The sequence below is a fragment of the Phyllobates terribilis genome, unplaced genomic scaffold (assembly GCF_046119375.1).
Source record: "Phyllobates terribilis strain yellow unplaced genomic scaffold, ASM4611937v1 Scaffold_9__5_contigs__length_417890890, whole genome shotgun sequence".
In the NCBI taxonomy this organism is placed as follows: Eukaryota; Metazoa; Chordata; class Amphibia; order Anura; family Dendrobatidae; genus Phyllobates; species Phyllobates terribilis.
Genome location: NW_027362769.1, coordinates 407,991,687 through 408,009,283, shown reverse-complemented (window position 1 = coordinate 408,009,283; position 17,597 = coordinate 407,991,687). Strand labels below are relative to the sequence as shown.

Genomic DNA, 17,597 nt, shown 5'->3' with positions numbered 1-17,597 from the left:
GGCTCCACAAGTTGGACGACCAGTGGGAGAAGGACCCATACACCGTACTGCCATCAAGCCATGAGAACCCAAAAATCTGCGTAATCAGTAAGGATGGAGGAGAAACCACAGCCATTGTCTCCAGAGACCACCTGAAGAAGTGTCCCGAGCAGCTGCAAAGCCCTGAAGAAGATCAAGGAAACCCTCAACCCGCAGAGGAAAGGGAAGAAATGATCAGTACCGTACTCGGAGACTTCCCCCGGTCTTGGACACAAGTAAACGGCGCTGTCGTGGTACCCGTCCTCACCTTTCTCCAGCCAGCCCCGCAAGTGCCTACAGAGGAACCGGTAGAGCTGGAAGAGCAGCCGGCCCAAGAGGCAGAAGAGTCCACACCAGCAGTACAGGAGAATCAACCCTCTGCTAGTAGTGAGCCTGCCGTGCCCCTAGTGAGCCAAAGAGTGCGCAGACAGCTGCCCAGCTTGCCCATAACACCTCCTACACCCTGTAGTGCAGAACCAGTTAGTGAGCTCCGTAGGTCCACTAGAGTCACTAGAGGTCAGATGCCCGCTCGCTGGAGAATCTAAACTAATGCATTGTGAATTTATCTGCTAACTGTTTATGGTTTATGTTTGTTGCCTGTTATTAATTATGTTTCTCAGTTACCCTGCAGATTTTTATGGACTAACAGGTTATGGACGCTGGATAACCGGAACAGTTTTGTAGATAGTTGCACCTTGGTGCCTCTTGCGAAGACGGCCGCGGAAGAGAAAACCTGTCTGGCGTGGCCTCCTTGCGGCCCAAAGTAGTTAGTCTACCTTTGCAGCCACGCCCAAGGCCAACGCAAGGGGTTTGCTTTGGACAGGTCCCCTACTTCGCTTAAAGTTTCACCTTGGGTGACATGGACACCCTCTTGTTTCAAAAACTTCACCTTGGGTGATATGGACACCCGGTTGCGGACACGCCATGACCTTTAAAGAACTAAAGCTTCTTGTAAATATGTTATCGTATTATTGTTTATACCCTGTTATTATGTTTTAAAAATGTGTTTAGTCCCGGAGTACTAAAATTTACTAGGGGGGAATGTGACACCCCAGGGGTCTGGTTGCCACAGTAATAGAGATATTATGTCTGAGAGCAAGTGGGAGGTTTCTCTGGTCAGGAGCCCTAAGCATGCAACACGGCCCACCCAGACCTGGGAGGGGAGGAATCTGCCCTTATAAACTGGGTCTGGGGCGGGATTAGACGAGACAGAGTCTGTAGAACAAGCAGAGCAGTCAGAGCCTGGAGAGGGAAAGTGAGAACAGGAGCTCTGTAGGAGCAGCAGCTGAAGGCCAGAGGCTGTGAGCAGAGATATAGCTCGCCCTGGCTGAAGTTACTAAAACCGGACACAGGAGTCCGAGGCTGTAGGGACTGATATATACCCAGCAGCAGAAACCAGCCAGCAGGGGATTCCAGGTCCTCTGGCCATAGAAGCCCGGAGGCTCAGTCGCAAAGAAGGGACCAGCGCCGCCATCCAGGAGCGGAGGCTAACAGAAGGCCCCAAGTCACCAGCCATACGGGTGAGCACCACACGGTATACTCAGGGACGTGGGCTACTTGTAACCGCTGACAGCAAGGTAGCCAGGAAGAGTGCAGATAAACGGGGAGGCCTACAACTCCACCTGGCCAGGGGAACTCCTGCTTGCTCGCAGACTGACCAGGCCCCTTATACTAGCCAGTACTCCCGGGAGGGTCTGCCTTGTACCATCAGTAAAGACCCTGAACTGCACCTCACGTCTCTGTGATTCCTTGCCGCACCAGCACCATTAGCACTGGCACCCTCACACCATCACTCCCATCATCTCTCACATTAGCTGCCCTGAGGCAATACTTCTCCCGTGGGGAGTTATCCCATACTCGGCTGCGCAAACAACATCAGCCTCAGCGGTCGGCAGCGCAGCGGCGGTCCCCACTGACCGCAATCCACGGGTGGCGTAGTCGGACATTTGCTATACATTAAGACTGCCACTGGTTTGACCGCCCTGGGCACGGACCGGGTCACCGCCACACGGAGACTACAACCCCCAGCATTCTACAACAGGCCCGGTTCCGGGTTCCCCTGCACAACACAGGCCCAGGGGGCGCGTCACACCCACTCCCCAATAATGGGACTTATGTTTGTAATATGCTGTACTGCATGGCTCTTGTAAGGGGCATTGCAAGTTGCTCCATCCTAATTTTTGGCAGCTTTTGCTGGGAAAGCATAAGGAAATACTATGGAACACCCACTCCCCAATAATGGGACTTATGTTTGTAATATGCTGTACTGCATGGCTCTTGTAAGGGGCATTGCAAGTTGCTCCATCCTAATTTTTGGCAGCTTTTGCTGGGAAAGCATAAGCAAATACTATGGGACACCCACTCCCCAATAATGGGACTTATGTTTGTAATATGCTGTACTGCATGTGATGCGCCCCCTGGGCCGTGTGTACACGTGTGTGGGATACCCGGTGCCGGGTCTCTGGGGTCTGTAGTCTCCGTGGCAGTAACCCGGTCCCGTGGCTCAGGCTGGTCAAACCAGTGGCAGTCTTTCTTAGGTTTTGAGGTTAATTGTCCGACTGCGCCACCCGTGGATTGCGGTCAGGGAGTACCACCGCTGCGAGGCAGACCGCTGAGGCTGGTGTTGTGTGCGCAGCATAGAATGGGATAACTCCCCACGGGAGGAGTATAGCCTCAGGGCAGTGAGTGTGGATGATGGGGGTGATGGTGCACGAGCGCAGCAGGAATGGCTCAGAGTCTTTGCAGTGCAGTTCAGAGTCTTTACTGATGATTATAAGGTAGACCCTCCCGGGAGTACTGGCTAGCATAAGAGGCCTGGTCAGTCTGTGAGCAAGCAGGAGTTCCCCTGGCCAGGTGGAGTTGTAGGCCTCCCCGTCTGTCTGCACTCTTCCTGGCTACCTTGCTGTAAGCTGGTAGAAGTAGCCCACGTCCCTGAGTGTACCGTGTAGTGCTCACCCGTATGGCTGGTGACTTGGGGCCTTCTGTTAGCCTCCGCTCCACGACGGCGGTGCTGGACCCTTGCTTGTGACTGAGCCTCCGGGCTTCTATGGCCAGAGGACCTGAAATCCCCTGCCGGCTGGTTTCTGCTGCTGGATATATAAGTCCTCACAGCTTCGGACTCCTGTGTCCGGTTCCTATTGTCTTCTGCCAGGGCGAGCTCTGCTCAGCTTCCAGCCCCTGGTCTTTAGCTCCTAGCTCCTACAGAGCTCCTTGCTGTTACTTTCCCTTGCTCTCACTCTGACTCTGACTGTTCCCTGACTCACTCAACCCCGCTCCAGATCCAGTTTATAAGGGCAGAATTCTCCCCTCCCAGGATTGGGGCAGGAGGATGTTGCATGTTTAAGGGATCCTGACCAGGAAACCTCCCACTTGCTCTCCGACGTAATATCTCTATTACTGTGGTGACCAGACCCCTGGGGTGCCACACATAGCTCTTGTAAGGGGCATTGCAGTTCCTCATAATTTTTGGAAAGCCTTCCATTCACTGCTTAGGCCAACAGTGCACAGGAGACCCAGTTGCTATAAATGGAAAAAAAGGTTTAGTTAACGCCCTCTGACCTCCATGTCATTTCCAAGGGGCATTGGAGTGGCTCGAAATTTTTGGTAGGCATTGCACTCACTGTATGCCCTATAACTGTGTAGCCGAACCGCTCCTTTTGGTACAGAAACATATCCTATGTAGCGCCGGCATCCCTGCCCTCTGCTAGGCAGGGACGCTGTTCCCCTCACCCCTCTGCTCCGAGCCCGGCGTCCTCCTCCCGCTCTGCTGGCAGCGCGCGCTCCTTCCCGGCCACTGTGCTTAGGGCGCGCGCGCGCGCTCCCTCCCTCTTAAAGGGGCCGCGCGCGCCGTCCTAAGGAGTCCCCGGCCGGAGGACTTCACCATATATAAGGCACCTCCTCCAAAATGGAGGTGCCCGAGCAATGTTGTTGCACTGTTCACTACTCTGCTTCAGCCCTCAGATCCCGTTGCCAGTTACCTGCCAGATTCCTGCCAGTTTGCTGTCTGATTCCTGCCTGATATTCTGCTTACCTGCCTGCTAGCCTGAGGTCTGACGTTCTGCCTACCGACTCCTGTCAGTCTGTCTAAGGACCAGCTTGCCCGCTCACCTGGGAGCGCTCCTCTGCTACCTGCCTGCTAGCCTGAGGTCCGACGGTCTGCCCTCCAACTCCTGTCAGTCTGTCTATGGACCAGCTTGCCCGCTCATCTGGGAGCGCACACCTGTTACCTGCCTGCTAGCCTACCTGGAGGCTCCGCCGTCACGTGCTGTGACCACCTGCCATTCCAGAGACTCCTGCCCGCTCACCTGGGAGCGCACACCTGTTACCTGCCTGCTAGCCTACCTGGAGGCTCCGCCGTTACGTGCTGTGACCACCTGCCATTCCAGAGACTCCTGCCCGCTCACCTGGGAGCGCACACCTGTTACCTGCCTGCTAGCCTACCTGGAGGCTCCGCCGTCACGTGCTGTGACCACCTGCCATTCCAGAGACTCTCGCTTGCTCACCTGGGAGCACACATCAACCATCTGCCTGCTAGCCTACCTGGAGGCTCTGCCATCACAGGTCGTACCTATCCTTTACCCAGAGACTGCCCCGGTCACTTGCCGTGACCTCCTGCCCGTTCATCCAGAGACTGCCCCGGTCACTTGCCGTGACCTCCTGCCCGTTCATCCAGAGACTGCCCCGGTCACTTGCCGTGATCTCCTGCCCGTTCATCCAGAGACTGCCCCGGTCACTTGCCGTGACCTCCAGCCCGTTCACTCAGAGACTGTCCCGGTCACCTGCTGTGACTGCCTGCCCGTCTTCCCTGGTCGCCACCCGCTCCCTTACAAGGACCGCCCCCTTGTATAGTAGCTCAGAGGTTCCGCCTCCCAGACCCGTTACATCCTACAAGACATATCTGGTTGACTGGCCTGATATTGATGTGAATGGTCCCTGTTCCTCCTGCTCTTTCTCCTTTGCCACTACCTCATCCATCATTTATCACCTGAAGCTTTGTTTTAACGGGAGTCATAGAACTTGGATAGTAGCAGGAAAACATCCAGCAATCCTCGGAGGAGGTAGGATATGCGCCAAAACGCTGACCACCTCAGGCCTAGCCGCTACTACATACATGCACTTGCATTACAACAAAACAAAGCAGATGCTAACTTCTATCATCCTCATCATGCTCCTCACCTTGGCACTCTCAACTCCCCTGATGGAGAAGCCAGGGCCCACCGGAGGAGTCTGATAGTCCGGTGGGCTCGGCCAATGCTGCCCTAAAGCAGGCCAGGCTAAGAAAAGTGTGGGAAAGGTTACCGGGACAAATAGGGGTGGCTGGGGACCGAGTATGGACACCCGGCCACCCCCTGGAGGCTGGGGAGCAAGCAGGGACACCCGGCCACCAGGCAGCTGGGGACTGAGTATGGATACCAGGCCACCGACACAGCCATGGCGTGGTGGCCAGATTCCGCCTCCACATGTCTAAAAGGCCCAATTTAAAGTGCAAGCAAGCAAGCAGTATGGTATTGCAGCCTGGGGGTGGGTGGGTGGCAGGCTGCATACTTGCGCTTGCATTGCAAGGAATGGGAGAGGTACAATTGAACACTGCCCTGGGACAAGGACTTGAACGGGGATAGTTGCAAGTCTGCAATGACAGGTGCAAGGTGGGAGGCATCTTCGCATGTACCATGAACAGGGGTTTGGCATGCACACACTACAGCGGAATAGGCTCTCCTTCCCACTAAATGCACTGGGGAGGGCACAGGTAATGTTTTGGTATACGCGCTTAATCTTATGTATAAGGCACACCAGGACAAATATGGGCGGCTGGGGACTGAGTATGGATACCTCGCTGTCGAAGCAGCCATGAGGTAGTGGCCAGCTTCGGCCTCCTCCAAACTAAAAGGCCCCATTTCAAGTGCAAGCTAGCAGTATGGCATTGCAGTCTGGGGGTGGTGGGTGGCAGGCTGCACACTTACACTTGCATTAAAAGAAAACATAGCTGATGCTAACTTCTGTCATCATCATCATGCTCCTCACCTTGGCACTCTCAACTCCACCGATGGAGAAGTCAGGGCCCACCGGAGGAGTCTGGTTCTCTGGTGGGCTCGTCCAATGCTGCCTAAAGCAGGCCGGGCTAAGAAAAGTGTGTGGGGGGATGTTCCAAGGAGAAATAGGGGCGGCTGGGGACCGTTTATGGACACCCGGCTGCCCCCAGGCGGCTGGGGACCGTGTGTGGACACCCGGCCGCGGGGCGGCTGGGGACCGAGTATGGACACCCGGCTGCCGGGCGGCTGGGAACTGAGTATGGATTCCAGGCCGCCAACACAACCATGACGTGGTGGCCAGATTCCGCCTCCACATGCCTGAAAGGCTCAATTTCAAGTTCAAGCAAGCAAGCAGTATGGTATTGCAGCCTGGAGGTGGGTGGGTGGCAGGCTGCATACTTGAGCTTGTATTGCAAGGAATGGGGGAGGTACAATTGAACACTGCCCTGGGACCATAACTTGCATGGGGATAGTTGCAAGTCTGCATCTTCTGATGCGGAAAGGATCACTTCTGATGGGCACACTTTTAGACAGTGACCTGGGTGTCAGAGATGCTTCCAGGGGTCTTCCCCATGCTGTTCCCATGTCTTTTCAGCACGGTATGCATGTGTCACACAGCACATGGCCAGATAAGGTTGTAAAATGTTAAAATGACATTTCACGGTGAATGCATTTGTCATAGTTGAAAGCAATACAAAAGTGCAAAAACGCATAAAAAATGCTACTTGTGAACATAGCCGAAGGTGTGGAGGAGTATTTTTGTTTTTGGTCATTTATTTTAACTTATACACAAGTCTTTACCCTGGAAAGGATGTTCCTTAACATATGTCACAGGAAAAAAGTTTCACTTTCGTTTTTGAACGTTTTATTGTGAGCCCGTAAAAGTGGCTTAATACCTCTGACCACGTTGTTGACAGCAGTGACCTGGGGGTCAGAAATGCTTCCAGGGGCGATGCCCATGCTGTCCCCATGTCATTTGAGCACTGTCACTATCGTTTTGGGCACTTGTTAGGCTTTTAAAAGACTGCCGGAGGTGCCACCGCAAAAATGCTTGAGTCTCCCATAGACTAACTTTGGGCTCGTTGCTCGGGTCGAGCACCCGAGTATCACGGTGAGCTCGGCCCGAGCTTCGAGCACCCGAGCATTTTAGTGCTCGCTCAACACTATCAATGACTGCAGATGTGACTGTCCAGTGGTGGAGCTGTCTGTATTACCTACTGTCTCCTTCTGGAGAGTGTGATGAGCATGCTCAATGACTGCAGATGTGACTGTCCAGTGGTGGAGTTGTCTGTATTATCTACTGTCTCCTTCTGGAGAGTGTGATGAGCATGCTCAATGACTGCAGATGTGACTGTCCAGTGGTGGAGTTGTCTGTATTACCTACTGTCTCCTTCTGGAGAGTGTGATGAGCATGCTCAATGACTGCAGATGTGACTGTCCAGTGGTGGAGCTGTCTGTATTACCTACTGTCTCCTTCTGGAGAGTGTGATGAGCATGCTCAGTGACTGTGCAGATGTGACTGTCCAGTGGTGGAGCTGTCTGTATTACCTACTGTCTCCTTCTGGAAAGTGTGATGAGCATGCTCAGTGACTGTGCAGATGTGACTGTCCAGTAGTGAAGTTGTCTGTATTACCTACTGTCTCCTTCTGGAGAGTGTAGTGAGCATGCTCAGTGACTGCAGATGTGACTGTCCAGTGGTGGAGTTGTCTGTATTATCTACTGTCTCCTTCTGGAGAGTGTAGTGAGCATGCTCAATGACTGCAGATGTGACTGTCCAGTGGTGGAGTTGTCTGTATTATCTACTGTCTCCTTCTGGAGAGTGTGATGAGCATGCTCAATGACTGCAGATGTGACTGTCCAGTGGTGGAGTTGTCTGTATTACCTACTGTCTCCTTCTGGAGAGTGTGATGAGCATGCTCAATGACTGCAGATGTGACTGTCCAGTGGTGGAGCTGTCTGTATTACCTACTGTCTCCTTCTGGAGAGTGTGATGAGCATGCTCAATGACTGCAGATGTGACTGTCCAGTGGTGGAGCTGTCTGTATTACCTACTGTCTCCTTCTGGAGAGTGTGATGAGCATGCTCAATGACTGCAGATGTGACTGTCCAGTGGTGGAGCTGTCTGTATTACCTACTGTCTCCTTCTGGAGAGTGTGATGAGCATGCTCAGTGACTGTGCAGATGTGACTGTCCAGTGGTGGAGCTGTCTGTATTACCTACTGTCTCCTTCTGGAAAGTGTGATGAGCATGCTCAGTGACTGTGCAGATGTGACTGTCCAGTAGTGAAGTTGTCTGTATTACCTACTGTCTCCTTCTGGAGAGTGTGATGAGCATGCTCAGTGACTGTGCAGATGTGACTGTCCAGTGGTGGAGCTGTCTGTATTACCTACTGTCTCCTTCTGGAGAGTGTGATGAGCATGCTCAGTGACTGTGCAGATGTGACTGTCCAGTAGTGAAGTTGTCTGTATTACCTACTGTCTCCTTCTGGAGAGTGTAGTGAGCATGCTCAGTGACTGCAGATGTGACTGTCCAGTGGTGGAGCTGTCTGTATTACCTACTGTCTCCTCCTGGAGAGTGTGATGAGCATGCTCAATGACTGCAGATGTGACTGTCCAGTGGTGGAGCTGTCAGGAGAGTGTACTGGGCATGCTCTGTGACCTGTGCAATGATTGCTTTGCAGAGCGTTGGAGCTGAGATGTCACCCAACCCCATGCGCAGTGAAGTGAGCATGCTCTGTGGGAAGAGGAGCAGCTGTCATATTTATATCACCCATTGGATATGATAAACCTTACGTTTTCTGACTCCAGTTTCGCAATAGATCTGTTACTGTAACTTACTGTTCATGGAAAACTGTCAATTACCATAAAGAAATGAATCCAGGATGTGTCAGTCTATTCTGAGACTCAATAGTCTGAGGGAAAACTGCAAGATTTCTGCATCAATTTCATTTATAAGGCTCAGCTTAGATAGAAATGTGAGGAATCAGCCTTGGTGCACACCTACCGCCACTTAATCAACTATCTTAAGACATTAGAAAGAAGTATAAATTTTAATGATTACAGTCAATACATAAATATCACATAATAGGTAAATCAGTAAAACAGTCACAATTAAGATGATCAGTAGTGTATGTAGTCAGGAATACGCAGCACTCATTCATTACATAGTCCCTTAACCATTGTAAATGAATCAAAGAAATGCAAAGAGAGCAAGGCACATTAGAATAAGTGTAGATCATGGGTGAAGTAGTACCAAGCAGCAGCAGCTCCAATAACAATCACCTATAAGTTAAATGAGACATGCCTTACCCAAGATAAAAAGAAGTGCTGGTAGTGATGGAAATACAGTGGAGGAAATGCTCAAACGCGCCTTTCGCCCTGAAAAACGTAGGCTTTTTATACTTCTTTCTACCTTTATGCTCCATATTTTTCTCTTTGTTTATAAAACATGTTTTTGGAGTTGGTATGCATACGCTGATTCTGGCATTGTCCAGGTTGATCAGCAATGTTCTCTTTTGTTTTTTATATACATAAGGCCGGTTTATGTGCATATCTTAAGACATTAGCTGTCTTGTCAAAATCAAATGTTAAAAAAAGAAATGTTTTGCTGAGATATCGGTGGGAGGGAGATACGCAGACCACCCCATGGATGAAAAAGATGCAGACCCTTAATTAGACAATAAGAAGGGATATTATTACCTGTCAGCTTTTGTGCAGTTTGGAATATAAATTTCAGCTCCACCTTCTCCACATTTGTAATTTCTTTTCTTACACTAAAAATTAGTAAATCAATAAGAAAACAACCTGAGAACGATCAATAAAAGGGAGAATAAGACACAAAACAACAGCTGATAACCCCCCACACTCTGCAACTCTGAAGTTACAACACCAAGAAGGAAAAGTGGTGAATTCTGGAAATAACAGGACGGCAAATGAGGAAAGATGGAAACAAAAATGTTCAAACTCTCAATCCATTCAGTATAAGCCAGTACCTTAGCGTCTCTGGACTTGTCTCCATCGAGCACATTGAGGACGTCATTGGAAGATGATTACACAGGAGCTGCCAGCAGCATCTCCGGACTTGTCTCCATCCAGCACATAGGGGATGTCATTGGAAGGTGATTACACAGGAGCTGCCAGCAGCATTTCTGGACTTGTCTCAATCGAGTACATAGGGGACGTCATTGGAAGGTGATTACACAGGAGCTGCCAGCAGCATCTCTGGACTTGTCTCCATCGAGCACATCGGGGACATCATTGGTCAGTGATTGCACAGGAGCTGCCAGCAGCATCTCCGGACTTGTCTCCATCGAGCACATTGAGGACGTCATTGGAAGATGATTACACAGGAGCTGCCAGCAGCGTCTCTGGACTTGTCTCCATCGAGCACATCGGGGACGTCATTGGAAGGTGATTACACAGGAGCTGCCAGCAGCAACTCTGGACTTGTCTCCATCGAGCACATTGAAGACGTCACTGGTCGGTGATTACAGAGGAGCTGCCAGCAGCGTCTCGGGACTTGTCTCCATCGAGCACATTGAGGACGTCACTGATAGGTGATTACACAGGAGCTGCCAGCAGCATCTCTGGACTTGTCTCCATCAAGCACATCGGGGACATCATTGGAAGGTAATTACACAGGAGCTGCCAGCAGCAACTCTGGACTTGTCTCCATCGAGCACATTGAGGACATCACTGCGCGGTGATTACACAGGAGCTGCCAGCAGCATCTCTGGACTTGTCTCCATCGAGCACATCGAGGACATCATTGGAAGGTAATTACACAGGAGCTGCCAGCAGTATCTCTGGACTTGTCTCCATCGAGCACATTGAGGACGTCATCGGTCGGTGATCTCACAGAAGCTGTTAGCAGCGTCTCCGGACTTTTCTCCATTGGGCACATCGGGGACGTCATTGGTCAATGATTACAGAGGGGCTGCCGGCAGCATCTCCGGACTTGTTTCAGTCGAGCACATTGGAGACGTCCTTAGTCATGATTGCACAGTAGCTTCCAGGAGTGTCTCCGGACTTTTCATTATCGAGCATATCAGGGATATCATTGGTCGGTAATTATTACACAGGAGCTGCCGGCAGCGTTTTCGAACTTGTCTCCATCAAGAACATCGGTGACTTCATTGGTCAGTGATTACACAGGAGCTGCCGGCAACATCTCCAGACTTTTCTCCATTGGTCACATCGGGGACGTCATTGGTCTGTAATTACAGAGGAGCTACCAGCAGCTTCTCCGGACTTGTCTCCATCAAGCACATCAGAGACTTCATTGGTCAGTGATTGCACAGGATCTGCTGGCAGCGTCTATGGATTTTTTTTCCATCTAACACATTAGGAACGTCCTTGGTGGTCGATGATAACAGACAGGGCAGCCATCAGGGCATTACTGCCCTTACTAGCGTATGGGGCCCGGTGAGCTGAGGGGTCCCGGTCAGGCCCCGTTCTTCTGCTCACCGGGCCCCAGTGGCCGGATTCTGCCAGTTCAGTTTCTGTGAACATGCATCCTCGGACACACTTTCACTTGAAATCTATTGCCATGCGGGAAGCTTCCCGCATGGCAATAGTTAACAGCCGCCAGCCAATTACAGGCCGGCAGCAAACAGCACTCATGTTGCTGGTGTATGACGTCACTATCATGCTCCAGCGGCTGTGCTTCGGGTGATGGGACAGCCTGGTGCTGCTGGAGCGTGGCAAGGTAAGGAGAAACTTTCTTTTGCAAAGCCGCAAGAAAGGGGGCAAGCTAGAGAAACATGGGGGCAGGATGCAGACATGGGGGCAGGATTGAAAAATGGGGGCAGGATGGGACATATTGAGGACAGAATGGAAACATGGGGCAGAATAGAAACATGGTACAGAATGGATAGACATTGGGGGCAGAATGGGGAGACATTGGGGGCAGTATGGAGAGTCATTGGGGCAGAATGGAGAGACATTGGGGGCAGAATAGAAACATGGGGCAGGATGGAGACATTGGGGGCAGGATGGAGACATTGGGGGCATAATTGATACATTGGGGGCAGAATGGATACATTGGGGGCAGAATGGAGACATGGGGGCAGGATGGAGACAAATGGGGGCAGGATGGAAACAAATGGGAGCAGAATGGGGGCAGGATGAAGGTAAATAGAGACATTGGGGGCAGAATGGAGACATGGGACAGAATGGAGACATTGGAGGCAGGATGGATACATTGGGGGCAGGATGTGGGACATTATTACTGTTGGGGCTAATTAAAGGATATTATTACTACTGTGATGCACAGTACAGACCAAAAGTTTGGACACACCTTCTCATTTAAAGATTTTTCTGTATTTTCATGACTATGAAAATTGTACATTCACACTGAAGACATCAAAACTATGAATTACCACATGTGGAATTATATACTTAACAAAAAAGTGTGAAACTACTGAAAATATGTCTTATATTCAAGGTTCTTCACAGTATCCACCTTTTGCTTTGATGACTGCTTTGCACACTCTTGGCATTCTCTTGATGAGCTTCAAGAGGTAGTCACCGGAAATGGTCTTCCAACAATCTTGAAGGAGTTCCCAGAGATGCTTAGCACTTGTTGGCCCTTTTGCCTTCACTCTGCGGTCCAGCTCACCCCAAACCATCTCGATTGGGTTCAGGTCTGGTGACTGTGGAGGCCTGGTCATCTGGCGTAGCACCCCATCACTCTCCCTCTTGGTCAAATAGCCCTTACACAACCTGGAGGGTGTTTGGGGTCATTGTCCTGTTGAAAAATAAATGATGGTCCATCTAAACGCAAACCGGATGGAATAGCATGCCGCTGCAAGATGCTGTGGTAGCCATGCTGGTTCAGTATGCCTTCAATTTTGAATAAATCCCCAACAGTGTCACCAGCAAAGCCCCCCCACACCATCACACCTCCTCCTCCATGCTTCACGGTGGGAACCAGGCATGTAGAGTCCATCCGTTCACCTTTTCTGCGTCGCACAAAGACATGGTGGTTGGAACCAAAGATCTCAAATTTGGACTCATCAGACCAAAGCACAGATTTCCACTGGTCTAATGTCCATTCCTTGTGTTCTTTAGCCCAAACAAGTCTCTTCTGCTTGTTGCCTGTCCTTAGCAGTGGTTTCCTAACAGCTATTTTACCATGAAGGCCTGGTGCACAAAGTCTCCTCTTAACAGTTGTTGTAGAGATGTGTCTGCTGCTAGAACTCTGTGTGGCATTGACCTGGTCTCTAATCTGAGCTGCTGTTAACCTGCGATTTCTGAGGCTGGTGACTCGGATAAACTTATCCTCAGAAGCAGAGGTGACTCTTGGTCTTCCTTTCCAGGGGCGCTCCTCATGTGAGCCAGTTTCTTTGTAGCGCTTGATGGTTTTTGCAACTGCACTTGGGGACACTTTCAAAGTTTTCCCAATTTTTCACACTGACTGACCTTTATTTCTTAAAGTAATGATGGCCACTCGTTTTTCTTTACTTAGCTGCTTTTTTCTTGCCATAATACAAATTCTAACAGTCTATTCAGTAGGACTATCAGCTGTGTATCCACCTGACTTCTGCACAACACAACTGATGGTCCCAACCCCATTTATAAGACAAGAAATCCCACTTATTAAACCTGACAGGGCACACCTGTGACGTGAAAACCATTTCCGGTGACTACCTCTTGAAGCTCATCAAGAGAATGCCAAGAGTGTGCAAAGCCGTCATCAAAGCAAAAGGTGGCTACTGTGAAGAACCTAGAATATAAGACATATTTTCAGTTGTTTCACACTTTTTTGTTAAGTATATAATTCCACATGTGGTAATTCATAGTTTTGATGCCTTCAGTGTGAATGTACAATTTTCAAACTCATGAAAATACAGAAAAATCTTTAAATGAGAAGGTGTGTCCAAACTTTTGGTCTGTACCGTATTTTATTTTTGAAGATACTGTTTTCAGTGAGGGTGGGGGGGGGGAGTCCTGTTACTGTTCAGGGCGGCACCATGTTGCTTTTTTTTTCATCTGATGTAGTGTAGAAGTTGGGGAGAAATTGGGGAATGCGCTCTGGAACCTGCTCTAGATAACTGTGTTATTTTATGCACAGACGAGTACTGGCTGGAAGAAGTGATGGTCGTTAGAACAAGAAAAGCGAAGATGAAGAACTTCAACTGAGATGTCACCGGTGAGTCAGTGTTACCTGTACACTTACACTGTATACTATTTTACTAATGATCAGTAGTGTTGAGCATTCCGATACTGAAATATCGGGTATCGACCGATATTCGCTGTATCGGAGTTCCGATACTGAGTTCCGATACTTTTACAATATCGAATACCGGAATCGGAAGTTCACATAATGCCTGCGCTCTGCAGTGTCTCTGAAGGATGACAAGCTGGATGGCAGCGCTCAGCCATCCCAGCGTGGGAGAATTCTCCTGCTCAAGCGCTGACATTACATTATCCCCCTTACATTACAATTAAATGGAATAGCAGGAATTAATATTTTTTTAAGACGTTAATGCCACAGCCATGGTGGTTGTGGCATTACAGTGGTTGCCCAAAAGACACTCCCATTACTAACCCCATAGTCAAAGTTAAAAAAAACACAAAAACCCAGAATAAAGTCTTTTAATTGAAATAAACACACAATTCTTTATTGTTCTAAATTAAACCATACTTACCGTCACGCCCATTCCAGCTGAAGCCAATTTCTTCTGCAATAAAAGTAAAATAATAAAGCAACATCATCCTTACCTTTCCATGGTTCCCCGGATGGCTCCAGCTCTGCTCCATCGAGATGACAGGCTGGATCGCAGCAGAAAGCTGCCATCCAGCCTGTCATACCGCAGACACTGAGAAGCGCAGGCATGTTTATTTCAATTAAAGGACTTTATTCTGGGTGTTTGTGTTTTTTTTTAACTTTGACTATGGGGTTAGTAATGGGGGTGTCTTATAGACGCCTCTCCATTACTAACCTGGGCTTGACGCCTCTCCATTACTAACCTGGGCTTGATGTCAGCTGGCATTATAAGCTGACATCAACCCCAGCCCTATTACCCCACTGCCACCGCTACAGGGCAGTGGGAAGAGTGAGGCTAAGTGCCAGAATTGGCGCATACTGTGGATGTGCCATTTCTGGGGCGGCTGACGGCTGGTGTTTCTAGCCTGGAAGGGGGCCAATATTCATGGCACCCTTCCTGGGCTATTAATATCAGCCGCCAGCTGTCTGCCTAGCCTTTGCTAGCTATTAAAATAGGGGGGACCCCACGTCATTTTTTTAGGGGGTCCCCTATTTTAATAGCTAGTAAAGGCTAGGTATTCAGCTGGGGGCTCATATTAGTAGCCTGGGAAGCTCTGTGGGTATTACCCCCTTCCCAGGCTTCAAACATCTGCCCCAGCCGTCTGCTTAACCTCCGTTAGAGACTAAAATTACGGGGAACCCCACGCCAATTTTTTTTTTTATAAATCCTTTATTTTAACACTAAATGACAAGTACAGTAATCAACACTATCATTGTACTTATTATATATGTGACTGACATGTTTCTATCTATCTAATCTATGTGTGATGCTCTATTCTTTCTGTTCTAAATTCTCGGATACCGCTGCTGAATTGCCGGTCGGCTTTTTTAAAGAAACGGTGCATGAAAACACTATTATTTTTTTAAATAAATCCTTTAACACTAAATGACAAGTACAGTAATCAACACTATCACTGTACTTCTTATATATGTGACTGACATGTTTCTCTCTATCTAATCTATGTGTGAAGCTCTATTCTTTCTGTTCTAAATTGTCGGGTACCGGTGTATGCCGCTGCTGAATTGCCGGCTTTTCATGTTTCACTGTGAGCACTATTCCCATCGATTTGGGCAACCACCTCCCCCAATACATTCTACATTATTGTTAGTTGTTTTCCTTCATGTAGAATTAACCTGCAAGGAAAGAAAGGGTTTATTTTCATTCCGATATTTGTGTCCCATTGACTTGCATTGGTTTCCGGTATCGGAATCGGCAATATCCAATACTTTTTGGGTATCGGCCCGATCCAACCCGATCTGATATTTCCTGATATCGGAAGGTATCGCTCAACACTAATGATCAGTATTGTAGTGTTCGGTCACTATGTGGTGCTAACATGTGGTCCGGTCATGGTGTGACAGTATTTGTTCCTTGTATGTGGTAATATTTGGTCACTATGCGGTCGTAATATGTGAGCTTGTCATGGTTTGGCAGTATTTGTCCCTTATATGTCTTATTATTCGGTCACTATGTAGTGGTATTATGTGATCTGGTCACGGTATGGCGGTATTTGTCCCTTGAATGTGGTATTATTCGGTCACTATGTGGTGATAATATGAGATCTGGTCACGGTGTGGTGATATTTGTCCCTTGTATGTGGTATTATTCGGTCACTATGTAGTGGTAATATGTGGTCTGGTCATGGTGTGACCATATTTGTCCCTTGTATGTGATATTATTGGTCATTTTAAAAAAATGTATTTGACACATTCCCTTAAATAAAAATAAATGAAAATATACCTAAAAAGAGTATTGGGTATTATACGTTAGAGTAGAGTAGGGCCCGGCCAGCAGAGTCTACCTTGTCCTGGTGGTTGCTTAAAAAATCTTTTGGCCAAAACAAAAACTGCTGGCTATGTATGTGATCTGGTGTTCGATGGGAACTGTTGATGTATGATTGGTGAGTTTTTCCAAGAGTGGGCAGTGGGACTGTGGAAGGTTTGGGGGGGTGGAGGCCGAGTTGGGTTGGTAGCCTGGGCGGAGTCTCAAGGGGGCCCAAAAATTTTGCTAGTATGGAGCCCCGAAATTTCTGGTGACAGCTCTGATTACAGAGGAGCTGCCAGCAGCATCTCCGGACTTGTCTCCATTGAGCACATTGGGGACGTCATCGGTCAGTGATCACACAGAAGCTGCCGGCAGCTGATCCTGATAATTTGTACATTCAGCGGCAGATCCTTCCTCAGGCGACCATTAATGACCTCAGTGACAGCAGTCGAGGCCGGAGGTGTCGGGATTTATGCACGTGGCTCAGACTCCAGACTGAAGAAATTCAGAAGCTTGATAATTTTGTTTCCATTCTCCATCATCTGCAGGTCAGTGATGTCTTTATCCTGGGATTTCGAGAATCGCACCTCTTTTCCTTCTTGATGATGTAATTTCTATATTGAGGAGTGTATCTACTATTACACTGCCCCTATGTACAAGAATAGAAGTACAGTCCTCATCTACAGTTGAAACCAGAAGTTTCCATCCATTATATCAGAAGACACATCTGCATGTTTTCCTCAATATCTGACATGAAATCAGACTAAACCTTTCCCGTTTTAGGACAATTAGGATTTTACCATAATGTTTAATATTTGCCAAATGCCAGAATAATGAGAGAGAGAGAAGGTTTAAGGCATTTTTATTACTTACTGAAAAGTCAGAAGTTTCCATCCATTTCATTAGTATTTGGTACCATTGCCCTTAAACTGAATGACTTGGGTCACACGTTTGGGATATCCTTCCACAGCTTCTCACAATAGTTGGTGGGAATTTGGGCCGATTTCTCCTGACAA

General features: G+C 48.8%; 1 protein-coding gene across 1 annotated transcript in view; it reads right to left on the bottom strand.

Moving 5' to 3' along the window:
• The window catches only part of LOC141161274 (uncharacterized), a 69,762-nt gene that overhangs the window by 24,829 nt on the left and 27,336 nt on the right, over positions 1-17,597 (bottom strand). Inside the window, exon 3 of the mRNA XM_073646071.1 lies at positions 9,746-9,819. Within this exon, the coding sequence (XP_073502172.1) occupies positions 9,746-9,819 (74 nt within the window). The remainder of the gene's footprint in view (positions 1-9,745; positions 9,820-17,597) is intronic.